Genomic DNA, 17,107 nt, shown 5'->3' with positions numbered 1-17,107 from the left:
ACACTTGAGACTGTGTTGGCATCTCCTGTCTGGAGGGGGGATGGGAGGGTAGAGAGGGTTGGAAGCTGGCAAAATTGTCACGAAAGGAGAGACTGGAAGGGCTGATTCATTAGGGGGAGAGCAAGTGGGAGTATGGAGTAAGGTGTATATAAACTTACAGGTGACAGACTGACTTGATTTGTAAACGTTCACTTGAAGCTCAATTAAAAAAAAAAAAAAAGAGACTGTTGTATTCTATGTGGATGCTTTTGCTTTGTGTATGTCTGTGTGGAAGGGTGGTTAAGGACCGTTTCCCTAAGTTTAATTAGCCAATATAGTCTGTTTTCAAATATAATTTTATTTTTAAAGAAGGATAATATATAATTTTTAAATATAAGTACCTTGATATCAAAACTGACAACAAACTCTACTTATGGTCCCCTTTGTGTTCTCTATTTCTGTTTTCTTTTCTTACACTGCTTTCTAATAAATGGTTACTGTGCACAGTAAAATAAGATAGAATTTGCCAAGTACCTAGTAGCATTAATACAAGTCATCTATTTACTAGCTAAGCAGTTAAAAACATCACAGCAAGGGACAAGTTAAAACTTTCAAGGTATTGATAATTGTAAAATTATATTTCAAATTATAAAAATAATTATAGCCCATCCCCAAGAACAAAAGTACCTGCCAAATAAAGCAGTTATTAAATGTTTTCAGAAACTTGGTGAATAGATGCAAACTGTCATGAACAAGGTTTCAAATACCTTCATATTCTCACACAAAAAAAGAAAAAAGGTTGTTCCAGGTAACAGGAATAATCTATCCCACTTATAGGTTTCATTCAATCTACTCCTCAAAACAGTACTGGAAACTATTTCAGCAAGAAAACTAGCTGAATATTACTTTTACTTGGGCTAGAACATGTTAATATCCAAAGCTTTTTGCAATCTAAATATCACCCCAAATATCAGGAATGATGTTTTCCTGTGTAAACCTTGTTAGAGCTGAAATATCTCACCATAAACTGTTGACAGTAGATACACAGCTTGGAATTATAGCAGAAATTTTCCTCTTAAGTAGGAGAAACAAGGATTGTTGTTGGGTGCAGTGGAGTCGTTCTCGACTCATAGTGACCCCCTCTGGAGAAAGGGTAAATACGCAAGTATATGTTCGATAAATTTTGTTATAGTAGTTTAAACGGATTGAAATAAGTCTGAGAAAACATGCTGTGAGTACAAGGAGTTAGTTCATTTTAGAATACTAATTCTCCCAAACTCAGTAGATCAGAGCAGCCCTTTCCCATAAATCCTCAGTGCCTCATTCTAGTATACACAGGTAACCAATAATCTCCCCAAAGAGGGAAGCCTAACTCCACTGTTTCCTCAATTTCTGCTCAGTAATACCCGCTATGGCCTGGTTCACCAAAGGGCTGGAAGAACTCCTTTGAAAGAGTATATAGGTGGTCCCTCAGGATCTTCCAGACCAAGGTACTCAAACTCCTGAGGGACCACAAACCAAACAAACGAAACTCGTTGCCGTCGATTTCAACACATAGGGTTTCCAAGGAGCGCCTGGTGGATTCGAACTACCTTAGCTCTTAACCACTACACCACCACGGTTTCCTGAAGGACCAGGCGCTACTTAAATGCATGGATTCGGCCCCCACAGGCGATTCACCAGCAGCAGGTGGGACCCAGCAACTCCCCATTTAACATGCCCTGCCCTCTCAGATTTTTGAACACGTGGTCCCCCATGATTTGTGAAAGGACCTTATCAGTGGATCCCAATCCTTTCACACATCAGAATCGCCTAGGAGCTTTCAAAACATGCAGGTACCTGGGGAATCTAAGATTCAGTTACGGTCAAGAAATGCCTGGCTCCAGACGTCTGACTAAATGGCAAGTGACAATTACTTTTTCCCGCCAGCTCTTTTGGACACTGTGGTCTGGGTCTGCTGCCTCTCAGGAAGGCCTATTCATCAAAGCTCAACAGATCACTTCACGGGGGTCACTTATGAAGGGAACAGCTGGGCGGCCCTGCATCTTTGCCCCTGTGAGGACAGAGCTGGGCCAGCTGGCCAACGACAGACCACCTTCCACAGGAAGCAACTGACAAGGTGAACCCGGGCCAGTGCCGGGCTGGGTCAGGAACCAAACTTGCAGGAAGCTGAGACCGCAGTCTTTACCCTCAAATCGAAGCGCACTGGACTCCTTTCCTTTCTCCCTTGCTGCTCACCCACCTCGACGCCTGACTTCGTTTCCCGCAAAGCCAGCCGGGCTACCTCCGCTGGGCGGAACTTCCGGTGGCTCGCTCCACCCGCCCCCTACGCGGAATCTGTCAGGGGGTTGCTCCTCTAACATTCCAAAGAACACGGAGGTAGAAAGTGTGTGGGTACAGAGTTTTTATGTGGAAAAAACTAAAAATTTGAAGGGTAAAATCCCCTAATCCCACCGCCCCCGGATTTTAGGGCTTCCATTCCAGAATTCAAAGGGGTTAGGAGAACAGCATCCGGGTCAAAGGTCGCGCGTGCGTTTTCCTTTCTCAACTTTCCTTCTTCGTTGGATCGTGTTGCTGGCGCTACCTCTCCTTGCGTTGGGCATGTCATTGAAGGGCACCTCAACCCCAACACGCATCCAGGCCCCCACCTCATCTGGCAGCCTCAGGAATTCAGCCCAGACGTACTTCACTCCTAGACCAAAGGTCTCAAGTAGAGCCAAAGCCCAGCCACTCTTTATGGTCCTGCCCCTTCCACCACATAGTTCAATAAAATCCATCCCACTGGACACTCGGGAGATGGAAGTGAGATACTGTCAGGGGGCAGTGCCTGCTGAAAGAATAGCCAAGGAACGGTTCAGCCTGTTAAGGTCCAAGAACACCAAATCCCTGTAAAGCACCCTCTTGGCATGTCTAACACAGGTCTTAACTTGGGAGACACAAGCTTCACAGACCGACGCAGCCAGTTTACGGGCGTTAAGGTGCTGAGAGCCACGTGACACAATCCTCAGCCATAGATGAATCAAAAACAAACCCCAACCCCTCCGAGATTTTCATGCAGTTTGTTTCTAATTCCATCTGGTTTTGGGTTTTTGCCTTCTGATATGTTGATGAATGCTATCAGTCCAATGTGATTGCTCTTTTAAATGAAATTTAAGGTTTTATGTACTATGGATGGAAAGACCCCATAAAATTTCAAAGAGGTAGGTGGTAAAACCTAAGTAAAAATAATGGCACATAAAGGGGGACTATCTTGTATTCTGATAAAGCTGCATATCCTGAATATTCATCTTGTTTAATTCTGCTATTTGTTTTAACAAATAACGCCCATAGCTAAAATTTACACATGGCTGAAGTTCATTATTTAATATTGTAAGAAAAAAATATTGTAAGCTATTTCTAATGAAACTCAAAAGATTTCTGTGATAAGTCACTTTGAAAGAGCAAGTCGGTATTAATGAATTCAATTAGACATGGGTAGTTTTTATTTTCTGGGAAAGTGATGGCTTCTCTTCCCCTGTCTCCCTCTACGCCCTCAAAGAGCAAGACTACATTACAAATGAGAAAAATGTTTATTAACAAAACAATTTAACAGCTCTCCCTTAGAATTTTACAGACTAGAAGACAGCCTAAAAGCAATTACAATTTCAATTGTTAACACGCTACATAGGGTGCTTATTCTACAACTGGAAAGTTGCTGACGTTTGTGACATACCACTATAAATGTAAGTGTTATTAAAAATTACAAATTGTTTGGTGATTATTTTGATAACCTCTTGAGCAGCAGCTCCTGCAAGGAAAAAGGAAAAAAGCAAATCTTTGAAAATAGTAAATTTCAAGTGTTGTATAAAGACTCAATCTTAAAAAGAAAACCTTTTCCTTTCCAAATGAAAGGTAATCCAAAGTAGACATGACTTATTGAGACATATCAAAATGAAGGACTAGGGGGAAATAAGGATTATCACTTAAGGAGTACTGAGTTTCTATTAAGGGTGATGAAAACAAATATGGAAATGAATAGTAATCATGGTTAGACAATATGGTGAATGTAATGTCACTGAATTGTACACCTAAAAATGGCAAATGTTTTGTTATATATATATAACCATAATTTAAAATAAAAATGAAAAACTACAACTTTTTATAACTATTTTTTAAAAAGAAATAAAACTTTGTTCTATATATTCACACAATGGAAAATTACACCACAGTTAAAAAGAATGGAGTTCTTAATTATGGTGATAGAGAAAGATTGGCAAGCTATATTAAGTGAACAAAGTGCAAAACTGTGATATGGTTTGATAACACTTTTTTCTCAAAGGACACCCTTCTGTAGCATTTGAATTTTGCCTTGTGCCTATTTTACTTTTATAATAGAAAGGGGGTAATAGTATTCTAAGGAGCCCAGCTGGTGCAATGGCTAAGCACTCAGCTGCTAACCAGAAAGACCTGGTGATCTGCTCCTGTAAAGATTACAGCCTAGAAAACCCTATGGGCGGGGCTGTTCCACTCTGTCTCAAAGGCACCAAACAACAAAGGTATTCTAAAAACATTTGCAATTATGAAAAGATTTGTATCTAAATACTGACAGGCTGCTGTAACTACTCAAAAGAAAAAAAACTATCAATAAAAAAAGGCTCATCTTTTATAACCGGGAGCTTTGAGCCTCTACTATGTACCAGATACTGTTCTAGTTCCCTAAAATAGTAGATTCTAGGCACTAGTTTTAGTTCCCTACAATAGGGAACAAAATCCCAGCCCTCATGGACCTTACTTTTTAGTAGTGAGAGGCATAATTTAAAAGCATATGAAATATGTAACATGTCAAATGACAGTAAGTGCTAGGGAGAAAAAGCAGGGAAGAGGGAGAACAAAAGTACAAGAGGAGGGACTCAATTTTAAATAGGGGACTCGGGGATGATCTTATAGGAAAGATAACATTTGAGCAAAGACCTGGATGAAGTAAGGAGATATAATGGCATATGCATAATGATTATAGAACATACAAAACCAAAACATTTCAATTTTTTTTTTCTCTGCTACAGGTAAGTTAAAAGGAGCCCTGCTGGCACAGTGGTTAAGCATTCGGCTGCTAACCAAAAGGTCAGCGGTTCAAACTCACCAGCTACTCCATGGGAGAAAGATGTGGCAGAGTGCTTCAGCAAAGATTCCCAAACCCACTGTGGTGAAGTCGATTCTGACTCATAGTGACCGTATAGGACAGAGCAGAACTACCCCATAGGGTTTCCAAGGCTGTAAATCTTTACAGAAGCAGGCTGCCCATCTTTCTCCCACAGAGTGGCTGGTGGAGTCAATTCTGATTCATAGTGACTCTATACGACAGAGTAGAACTGCCCCATAGGGTTTCCATGGAGCACCTGGTGGATCTGAACTGCCGACATTTTCATTATCAGCCATAGATCTCAACCACTACACCACCAGAGTTCCCCCATAAAGATTACAGCCTTGGAAACCCTATGGAGCAGTTCTACTCTGTCCTATAGGGTTGCTGTGGGTCGGAATCAACTCGACAGCAATGGGTTTTGGTTTAGACAGGCAGGTTAATCGGCCGTTCAACCTCTCTAGTTGTGTTTATTCTTAGCATCTGAACTGAATCTGAATAAATACCAATTTTCTTTTTCTGTGACTTGGAAGGTTATTTTGCTATTTTGGCATAAGAAACTCGGTTTTAGTTTAAATTATCCAGAATCAGGTTTTGAGTTTGCTTAGACTATAGTTTTGTTAAGTTTGTATCATTCATTTATATTTTAAACACTGAATATTAATCAAACCTGGCCTGCCTTCAAAATATTAATAATCTCAGAGGAAAATATTATCAGTATATAACTCAGACTACAGGAGGTCATAGGTGGAAGAGTATTTTTTTTTCTTTCTTGAGGGAAGTCGGGTGAAGGAAGGAAATAAAGGGAGTTTATAAAAGAGATAAGTAACTTTTGTAATTGGGTCTTGAAGAACAAATAGGTTTCAGATGTGGAGAAAATAGGAAGATTTAGGACAAATGGGTCCAGAGGAGCAAAGATACAGAAGCAGGAAATCAAAGGACATGTCTAGGGGGAAAGTAAGTAATGTGATAAAACTGAGGCCAGAAAAACTGGGTGGAACCAGAACACAGAGATTCTTTAATGTCAAGCTAAGGTCCCTGTGTCTGTGTCTGTGTGTGTGTATTGGCAGAGTAGGGGGTTAGTTAAGTGAGGGATATAATCAGAGTTCTGCTTTAAAAAGATCAATGACTCTTCATGACTTTAAGATGGACCTTAAGATGGGAGAGATGGAAGGCAGGGAGACCAGTATGGAAGCTACTCAAATAATCTAAGCTTTACATCATGTTTCACTAACATCCCTAACTAAAATAGCTAATAAAACAAAAATTTATGTTAAATTAGTAACTGTGCTATATAGAAACAGATGACATAGTCTTTTCTTCTATTGAACTCACCCCCCAAGAATGCAGCAATGGTATGTGGCTCAGCAGCTCCGTATCGGCAACTATAGGAAAAAATTGAGACGTGAATTTAGATTAGTCTTACAACAGGAAGGGAATTCTCTCTTACATGCCCTAGTAAGTACTCACAATTCATGAACATAGTCATCTTTCACTATTACAGATAATCCATATTCCTGAAGGAACCCAGTGAGACAAGACTTCAACTTTCCTATATCTTCTTCAACTTGATAGTTAGATACCCCTAAAACAAACAAAAAGTATATATATAATAAATCTTCATTAAAATATATATGTCATTCAAAATTAATGGCTACCTCCTTTAATCCACTTTCAGGTATTCTAGTCAAAACAGTAAGTTGTGAAAATGAAGTAAGGGTAAACATAATGGAAAGTAAGACCAACAGTTACACTGGAAAACTGTAACAATCAAAGAGAACAAATGAAACACTAAAAATTCTAGTTCAATAAATTTGTTTTGTTCATAGCTCCATACCAGTGCCTGAAACAGTACCTGGCACATAGTTGGTGCTCAATAATTATTTGATAGAAGAACTGAATACATGAGAAAGCAATGTCCTATTTCATACCTTTTATAAAAACTGTCTTTACTATCCATTTCTTTTTGTTGTTGTTCTTGCTGAGAATATATATAGCAAAACATACCAACTTAACAGATTCGACATGTACAATTTAGTAACAGTGATTACATCCTTCAAGTTGTACAACCATTCTCACCCTCCTTTTGAGTTGTTCCCCCCATTAACATAAACTCACTGCCCCTGAAGTTGCAATCTAATCTTTCAAGTTGCTGTTGTCAATTTGATCCCTTATAGATACCTCTTAAAAGAGCATAATGCTCAAAACTTTTTTTTTATTGCGTTTCAAGTGAAAGTTTACACTTCAAGTCAGTTTCTCATACAGAAACCTGCACACACATTATTATTTGACCCTAGTTGCTCTCCCTATAATGTGACAGCACACTCCTCCTCTCCACCCTGTATTTCCCATGTCCATTCAACCAGCTCCTGTCCCCCTCCGCCATCTCATCTCACCTCCAGACAAGAGCGGCCCACATAGCCTTGTGTCTATTTGAGCTAAGAAGCGCACTCCTCACCAGTATCATTTTATATTGTGTGGTCTAGTTTAATCTTTGAAGAGTTGGCTTTGGGAATGGTTTTAGTTCTGGGCTAACGGAGAGTCCGGGAGCCATGTCCTCTGGGGTCCCTCCAGTCTCAGTCAGACCATTAAGTCTGGCCTTTCTACTAGAATTTGAGTTCTGCACCCCACTATTCTCCTGGCTCGATCAGGTATTCTCTGTTGTGCTCCCTGTCAGGGCAGTCACTGGTGGTAGCTGGGCACCATCTAGTTATTCTGGTCTCAGGCTGATGGAGTCTCTGGTTTATGTGGCCCTTTCTGTCTCTTGGGTTCATATTTTCCTTTTGTCTTTGGTGTTCATTCTCCTTTGCTCCAGGTAGGTTGAGACTAATTGATGCATTTTAGATGGCTGCTTGCTAGCTTTTAAAACCCCAGACATCACTCATCAAAGTGGGATGCAAAACGTTTTCTTAATAAACTTTGTTATGCCAATTGACCTAGCTGTCCCCTGAAACCATGGTCCCCAGACCCCTACGCCTGCTACTCTGTCCCTCGAAGTGTTTGGTTGTATTCAGGAAACTTCTTAGCTTTTGGTTTGGTCCAGTTGTGCTGACTTCCCCTGTATTGTATGTCGACCTTCCCTTCACCTAAAATAATTCTTGTCTACTATCTATCTAGTGAACACCCCTTTCCCTCCCTCTCCACTCTGGTAACCATTAAAGAATGTTTTCTTCTGAGTTTAAACCTTTCTTGAGTTCTTATGATAGTGGTTTCATACAATATTTGTCCTTTTGTGACTAATTTCACTCAGCATAATCCCTTCCAGATTCATCCATGTTATGAGATGTTTCATGGATTCATCATTGTTCTTTATCATTGTGTAGTATTCCAGTGTGAAAATAAACAGTAATTTGTTTATCCATTCATCCATTGATGGGCACTTTCGTTGTTTGCATCTTTTTGCTATTGTAAACAGTGAAGACTTTTTTTTTTTTTAATACATTAAACTACTGCTTGGTTTTAAGAGGAAACGCTGGTGGCATAGTGGTTAAGTGCTACGGCTGCTAACCGAAGGGTCAGCAGTTCTAATCCACCAGGAGATCCTTGGAAAGTCTATGGGGCAGTCCTACTCTGTCCTATATGGTCGCTATGAGTCGCAATTGACTTGATGGCACTGGGTTTGGTTTTTTTTTTTTTGGTTTTGGTTTAAAAAGACGTCAAGGGATATTTTCGGTTTAAGGTTTAAAGATTATCTCAGGACGATAGTTTCAGGGGTTCATCTAGCCACCCTCCATGGCTCCAAGAAGTCTGGAGTCCATGAGAATTTTAAATTCTGTTCTGCATTTTCCCCCTTTCGATCAGGCTTCTTCTAGGGAATCTTTGATCAAATATTCAGTAACGGTAGCAGGGTACCGTCCAGTTCTTCTGATCTCATGGTGAAGGAGGCAGTTGTTCATGGAGGCAATTAGCCACATTTACTATCCATTCCCAGGAGATTAAATGATACTGAGGACATTTACTGAGCACTAATAGGTGCTGGATACTGTTTGAAGCGCCGTGTGTGTGTGTGTGTGTGAAGTAGGTACCATGATTAATCTCATTTTTCAGATGAGAAAACTGAAGCACAGACAGATTAAGTTACTTGCCTCAGTTACTTGGTTATTAAATAGCATAACTGGAATATAAGCCTAGGCAGTTTGCTCCAGAACAAATGGTTTTAATGATTGAACTATAACGTCTCCAAAGGTAGGCTATTATTATTACTACTGAAGAAAAAAAATATAACATTCAGATATTTTACAAACATTAATATTTTTAAATTCCTCTTGTTTAAACACTATGATTACTACTCTTCTTCATCACAGTAACACTTACCCTTTATTGAGTACTTAAAAGGTGTTAGGCAGTATACTAAGTGATTTTCATACATCACACATTTACCCCCTACAATCCAGTGGAGTAGATACTATTATCACCATTCCATAAAGAGGGAACTACGACTTGGAGGGAAATAATGACTTATTCAAGGTCCCAGAGATAGTAAAGTGATAGAGCTTAGATCTGAACCCAGGTCTATCTCCAAAGCCTGTGCTCTATATGGTAGCTAGTCCCCCAAGATAGCTCCCGAGTGAACCCTCCATCCCAGTACTCATGCCCTCATGGGGTCCATTCCCACTCTTAGTCTGAGCTGGTCCTATGAAACCAAAATAAAACACAGCAGAAGTGATGCTGTGCGACCTCTAAGGCTAGGTCAAAAGAAGTCTACCTGCTACCTGGATCTTTTGGAAAATTAACTTTGGGGGAAGCCAGCCATCATATAAGAAGCCTGCCCTGAGACTATCATACTAAAAAGAAGCCCAAGTTAGCCATATGGAGAGAGATAACCTGACCAGGCCCCAGCTGTTCCAGCTATCCTGACTAAGGTGCCAGACATGAGTGAAAATGTCTTTTTAGATGCCTAACTTAATCAAACCTTCAGAATGACTCCAGCCCCAGGTACCATGCAACCACATCAGACCTATCACCATTTTTCCACACACATACATACAGAGTGAAGAATCGCCTAGCTGAATCCAGCCAATCCACAAAACTATGTGAAATAATAAACTGTTGTTTTAAACCAGTAAGTTCTGGGGTGGAATGTTAAATAATAACAGGAATAAAAAATTCTGATCAACACAAATATAGCAGTACAAACTTGGCATTTACACCTACTCCTTACTTTTCAACTATCTTGTTATCTGACATTTTGCATTTACAATAGTAAAAAAAAACCTACTATCCAACTGCTTTTTGCATTAACGATGTACATCTGGCAGTAAGGAACGCAAGGTGTGAGACAAGAGTAACACTGTGATGGTTAAGGCTATGTGTCAACTTGGTTGGACCATCACTCTCAATGGTTTGGCAATTATTGTAATGAGGTAATGTGGCATTTATGTAATGATGTAGTCATCTTCCAGTTTGCGATGTGATGTGGTCATCCTCCATTTTTACATAATGCCAATTTTTGCACATGAGTTGGTGTTTGGAACCTAACCATGTTGATAAGTGAGGAGTGAGTGTATTCCTTTTCTTCTTCTGGTAAGCTTGCTTATTAAGCTCTGGGGGCATATACTACATTAGTTGGGGCAACAGGTTTTATGATATGCATAGATTGTGTTGTTGCTGTTGTTAGATGCCGTCGATTCTGACTCATAGTGACCTATGCACTACAGAATGAAACACTGCCCAGGGCTGCACCATCCTCACAATTGTTGTTATGCTTGAGGCCATTGTTGAAACCACTGTCAATCTATCTTGTTGAGGGTCTTCCTCTTTGTCACTGACCCTCTACCAAGCATGATGTCCTTCTCCATGGACTGATCCCTTCTAATAACGTGTCCAAAGTTTTTAAGACATAGTCTCGCCATCCTTGCTTCTAAGGAGCATTCTGGTTGTACTTCTTCCAAGACAGATTTCTTTGTTCTTTTGGCAGCCCTTTGTATATTCGATATTCTTTGCCAACACCACAATTCAAAAGCATCAATTCTTCTTTGATCTTCCTTATTCGTTGTCCAGCTTTCACATGCATATGAGGCGATGGAAAACACCATGGCTTGGGTCAGACACACCTTAGTCCTCAAGGTGACATCTTTGCTTTTCAACACTTTAAAGAGGTATTTTGCAGCCGATTTGACCAATGCAATGTGTCTTTTATTTCCTGACTACCGTTTCCATGGGTGTTGATTGTGGATCCAAGTAAAATGAAATCCTTGACAACCTCAATCTTTTCTCCGTTCATCATGATGTTGCTTATTGGTCCAGTTGTGAGGATTTTTGTTTTCTTTATGTTGAGATGCAATCCATACCGAAGGTTGTGGTCTCTGATCTTCATCAGTAAATGCTTCAAGTCCTCGTCACTTTCAGCAAGCAAGGCTGTGTTATCTGCATAATGCAGGTTGTTAATGAGTCTTCCTCCAATCCTGATGCCCCATTCTTCTTCATATAGTCCAGCTTCTCAGATTATTTACTCGGCATACAGATTGAATAAAACTAAAAAACCAAACCCAGTGCCGTCAAGTCAATTCCGACTCATAGCGACCCTATAGGACAGAGTAGAACTGCCCCATAGTTTCCAAGGAGCACCTGGAGGATTCGAACTGCCGACCCTTTGGTTAGCAGCCATAACACTTAACCACTATGCCACAAGGGTTTCCACAGATTGAATAGGTATGGTGAAAGGATACAACCCTGATGCATACCTTTCCTGATTTTAAACCACACAATATCCCCTTGTTTGGTTCGAACGATTACCTCTTCATCCACGTACAGATTTCTCATGAGCACAATTAAGTGTTCTGGAATTTCCATTCTCTCCAATGTTATCCATAATTTGTTATGATACACACAGTCGAATGCCTCTGCATAGTCAATAAAACACAGGTAAACATCTCTCTGGTATTCTCTGCTTTCAGCAGGATCCATCTGACATTAGCAATGATATCCCTGGTTCCATATCCTCTTCTAAACCCAGCTTGAAGTTCTGGCAGTTCCCTGTCAATACACTGCTGCAGCTGCTTTTGAATGATCTTCAGCTAAATTTTGCTTACATGTGATATTAATGGTATTGTTTGATAACTTCCACATTTGGTTGGACCACCTTTCTTGGGAATAGGCATAAATATGGATCTCTTCCAGTCAGTTGGCCAGGTAGCTGTCTTCCAAATTTCTTGGCATAGACAAGTACTTCCAGTGCTATATCCAACTGCTAAAACATCTCAATTGGTATTCTGTCAATTCCCAGAGCCTTGTTTTTCACCAAGGCCTTCAGCACAGTAATAATTCTGCACAATTAAAAATACTGTCAAGAATAAAAATATTCTAGGCAACTACAGATTTCTGAGATTATGCCAGTTCCCCAATTCCTACATTTGCAGGTAACAAAAAATAGATACTGAGCAATGAAATCCCTACACCTTCAGGGTTCTGAGTTCAGAAGTCAATGGCATACTTCTTGTGGCTTTCCTAATCCACTAAATTAAACTCAGTGTGAGTCTTAAAAGTAAACTATAGAAACTAACAGGAAAAAAAGATTTCTTGTATAAACATTTAACCAACGCTCCCCTATAACAGTTCAGAATCAAATTCTATTTACAAATATTTACACATAAAAAGCAAATGGCTAGAAAAGGACGGTGCGAATGGTTGCACAACTTGAAGAATGTAATCAATGTCACTGAACTGTACATGTACAAACTGTTGCATTGGTGTGTGTTTTGCTGTGTATATTCTCAACAACAAAATTAATAAAATTTTAAAAAAGAACAAAAACAAATGGCAGAATAAATGTTTTTCAAAGGAAACAACAAAATAAAAACAAATGGCAGTGCCTCTTTGGGATGAACTAGGTGTAAAGTTTATGCGATTCAAATGCCACCATTATAAACACCCTGAAACTATTTTAAGATTCAATTCAATTCAAGTGACCATTCACGGTTTTATTATACTTGGTAATTCAACTGCTACTCTTACCTGGATATCTACCATGTTGCTTATGAAATCTATCAACAGCCCGTAACATTAAGTACAATACTATCTCGCTATCTGGATTGTCCATGCTGGAAACTGAAAGAAAAAAAAAATCCAGTATAATTTGGGCAATTTACAACATATGAACAATGAAGGTTTCAATTTACTATATATTCTAGTTTAAGAATACAAAACCATTTTACCACAAAATTTAAAATTTTGTACCAGTAAATAACAGTAAAATAAAGGAGAGATACATTAAAATGAAACCGTGTGGTCTTATGGCTATTAAGCCATATTCACATAATATCTGCTAAAGTAGTGACATGCTGACTTTAATTCTTCTACATATCATACAACCAACTCTGTGATTTTATAGGATAGGATTTTTTTTTTTAATTTTTATTGAGCTTCAAGTGAACTTTTACAAATCAAGTCAGTCTGTCACATATAAGTTTATATACACCTTACTCCATACTCCCACTTGCTCTCCTCCTAATGAGTCAGCCCTTCCAGTCTCTCCTTTCATGACAATTTTGCCAGCTTCCAACGCTCTCTACCCTCCCATTCCCCCTCCAGACAGGAGATGCCAACACAGTCTCAAGTGTCCACCTGATACAAATAGCTCACTCTTCATCAGCATCTCTCTCCTACCCACAGTCCAGTCCCTTCCATGTCTGATGAGTTGTCTTCAGGAATGGTTCCTGTCCTGGGCCAACAGAAGGTTTGAGGACCATGACCGCCGGGATTCCTCTAGTCTCAGTCAGATCATCAAGTACGGTCTTTTGTGAGAATTTGGGGTCTGCATCCCACTGATCTCCTGCTCCCTCAGGGGTTCTCTGTTGTGCTCCCTCTCAGGGCAGTCATCGGTTGTGGCCAGGCAACTAGTTCTTCTGGTCTCAGGATGATGTAAGTCTCTGGTTCATGTGGCCCTTTCTGTCTCTTGGGCTCATAGTTATCGTGTGACCTTGGTGTTCTTCATTCTCCTTTGATCCAGGTGGGTTGAGACCAATTGATGCATCTTAGATGGCCGCTTCTTAGCATTTAAGACCCCAGATGCCTCATTTCAAAGTGGGATGCAGAATGTTTTCATAATAGAATTATTTTTTTTATTAACTTTTATTGAGCTTCAAGTGAACGTTTACAAATCAAGTCAGTCTGTCACATATAAGTTTATATACACCTTACTCCATACTCCCACTTGCTCTCCCCCTAATGAATCAGCCCTTCCAGTCTCTCCTTTCGTGACAATTTTGCCAGCTTCCAACCCTCTCTACCCTCCCATCCCCCCTCCAGACAGGAGATGCCAACACAGTCTCAAGTGTCCACCTGATACAAATAGCTCACTCTTCATCAGCATCTCTCTCCTACCCACTGTCCATTCCCTTCCATGTCTGATGAGTTGTCTTCGGGAATGGTTCCTGTCCTGGGCCAACAGAAGGTTTGAGGACCATGACCGCTGGGATTCCTCTAGTCTCAGTCAGACCATTAAGTCTGGTCTTTTTATGAGAATTTGGGGTCTGCATCCCACTGATCTCCTGCTCCCTCAGGGGTTCTCTGTTGTGCTCCCTGTCAGGGCAGTCATCGGTTGTAGCCGGCACCAACTAGTTCTTCTGGTCTCAGGATGATGCAAGTCTCTGGTTCATGTGGCCCTTTCTGTCTCTTGGGCTCATAGTTATCGTGTGACCTTGGTGTTCTTCATTCTCCTTTGATCCAGGTGGGTTGAGACCAATTGATGCATCTTAGATGGCCGCTTGTTAGCATTTAAGACCCCGGATGCCTCATTTCAAAGTGGGATGCAGAATGTTTTCATAATAGAATTATTTTGCCAATTGACTTAGAAGTCCCCTTAAACCATGGTCCCCAAACCCCCACCCTTGCTCCGCTGACCTTTGAAGCATTCAGTTTATCCTGGAAACTTCTTTGCTTTTGGTCCAGTCCAGTTGAGCTGACCTTGCATGTATTGAGTATCGTCCTTCCCTTCACCTAAAGCAGTTCTTAGCTACTAACTAATCAGTAAAAAACCCTCTCCCACCCTCCCTCCCTCCCCCCTCATAGCCACAAAAGTATGTGTTCTTCTCAGTTTATACTATTTCTCAAGATCTTATAATAGTGGTCTTATACAATATTTGTCCTTTTGCCTCTGACTAATTTCACTCAGCATAATGCCTTCCAGGTTCCTCCATGTTACGAAATGTTTCACAGATTCGTCACTGTTCTTTATCGATGCGTAGTATTCCATTGTCTGAATATACCACAATTTATTTAACCATTCATCCATTGATGGACACCCTGGTTGCTTCCAGCTTTTTGCTATTGTAAACAGAGCTGCAATAAACATGGGTGTGCATATATCTGTTCGTGTGAAGGCTCTTATTTCTCTAGGGTATATTCCGAGGAGTGGGATTTCCGGGTTGTATGGTAGTTCTATTTCTAACTGTTTAAGATAATGCCAGATAGATTTCCAAAGTGGTTCTACCATTTTACATTCCCACCAGCAGTGTATGATAGTTCCAATCTCTCCGCAGCCTCTCCAGCATTTATTATTTTGTGTTTTTTGGATTAATACCAGCCTTGTTGGAGTGAGATGGAACCTCATCGTAGTTTTAATTTGCATTTCTCTATTTTTTTTTTTTAATGGCTAATGATCGAGAGCATTTTCTCATGTATCTGTTAGCTGCCTGAGTATCTTCTTTAGTGAAGTGTGTGTTCATATCCTTTGCCCACTTCTTGATTGGGTTGTTTGTCTTTTTGTGGTTGAGTTTTGACAGAATCATATAGATTTTACAGATCAGGCGCTGGTCGGAGATGTCATAGCTGAAAATTCTTTCCCAGTCTGTAGGTGGTCTTTTTACCCTTTTGGTGAAGTCTTTAGATGAGCATAGGTGTTTGATGTTTAGGAGCTCCCAGTTATCTGGTTTCTCTTCGTCATTTTTGGTAATGTTTTGTATTCTGTTTATGCCTTGTATTAGGGCTCCTAACGTTGTCCCTATTTTTTCTTCCATGATCTTTATCGTTTTAGTCTTTGTGTTTAGGTCTTTGATCCACTTGGAGTTAGTTTTTGTGCATGGCGTGAGGTATGGGTCCTGTTTCATTTTTTTGCAAATGGATATCCAGTTATGCCAGCACCATTTGTTAAAAAGACTTATCTTTTCCCCAATTAACTGACACTGGGCCTTTGTCAAATATCAGCTGCTCATATATGGATGGATTTATATCTGGGTTCTCAATTCTGTTCCATTGGTCTATGTGCCTGTTGTTTTACCAGTACCAGGCTGTTTTGACTACTGTGGCTGTATAATAGGTTCTGAAATCAGGCAGAGTGAGGCCTCCCACTTTCTTCTTCTTTTTCAGTAATGCTTTACTTATCTGAGGCTTCTTTCCCTTCCATATGAAGTTGGTGATTTGTTTCTCCATCACATTAAAAAATGACATTGGAATTTGGATCAGAAGTGCATTGTATGTATAGATGGCTTTTGGTAGAATAGACATTTTTACTATGTTAAGTCTTCCTATAGGATAGGATTTTATGTATGTATTAAGCTTTATATTTTGAAATAATTACTTGGATAGGTTTAAACCCACTGCCGCCGAGTCGATTCCGACTAATAGTGACCCTAAAGGACAGAGCAGAACTGCCCGATAGTTTCCAAGGTATTTACATTATCCTTTATACACTCAATATTATTGTACATAAAATAGCGATATCTTTAAAACTAATTAAAATTAATAACCTGGCAGCAGAAGGTTACTACACTTACTAATTTCATCCTTGTTAAGTGTATCCAAACCATATTCTTCAGCTAAGGAGCGACATCTTACCACTCGAAGAAATGCAGAATTACTGCCTTAAACATAAGAAAAACATAACGGAAGTAAATGACTATAACACATGAATATTCTGAATCACAGGTCACTTTAAGAACAGGAAATCCTGTACATACTCTTCAGACATGGGTATGTGATGATATGTCTTCTATCTGGCTCTAATGGTTAGCAGAGAAAGCACTAAAACACAAATCATCTTAAATTCATACCCTTAACACTACAATCAGTTCG

At 39.9% G+C, this 17,107-nt stretch overlaps 1 protein-coding gene across 3 annotated transcripts in view; it reads right to left on the bottom strand.

The window, feature by feature from the left end:
* Positions 1 to 3,529: 3,529 nt before the first annotated feature.
* The window catches only part of NAE1 (NEDD8 activating enzyme E1 subunit 1), a 35,646-nt gene continuing 22,068 nt past the window's right edge, over positions 3,530 to 17,107 (bottom strand). For all 3 annotated transcript variants that reach the window (XM_064273941.1, XM_003417129.4, XM_064273943.1), the window contains 5 exons: positions 16,810 to 16,896; positions 13,052 to 13,144; positions 6,569 to 6,683; positions 6,434 to 6,483; positions 3,530 to 3,766 (listed from right to left, as the gene is read on the bottom strand). In XM_064273941.1, coding sequence (XP_064130011.1) covers positions 3,657 to 3,766; positions 6,434 to 6,483; positions 6,569 to 6,683; positions 13,052 to 13,144; positions 16,810 to 16,896 — 455 coding nt within the window. In that variant the 3' untranslated portion in view covers positions 3,530 to 3,656. The remainder of the gene's footprint in view (positions 3,767 to 6,433; positions 6,484 to 6,568; positions 6,684 to 13,051; positions 13,145 to 16,809; positions 16,897 to 17,107) is intronic.

The sequence above is a fragment of the Loxodonta africana genome, chromosome 21, assembly GCF_030014295.1.
Source record: "Loxodonta africana isolate mLoxAfr1 chromosome 21, mLoxAfr1.hap2, whole genome shotgun sequence".
NCBI lineage: Eukaryota > Metazoa > Chordata > Mammalia > Proboscidea > Elephantidae > Loxodonta > Loxodonta africana.
Note: the sequence above shows the minus strand (reverse complement) of the source record. Positions and strands in the feature narration are given on the sequence as shown.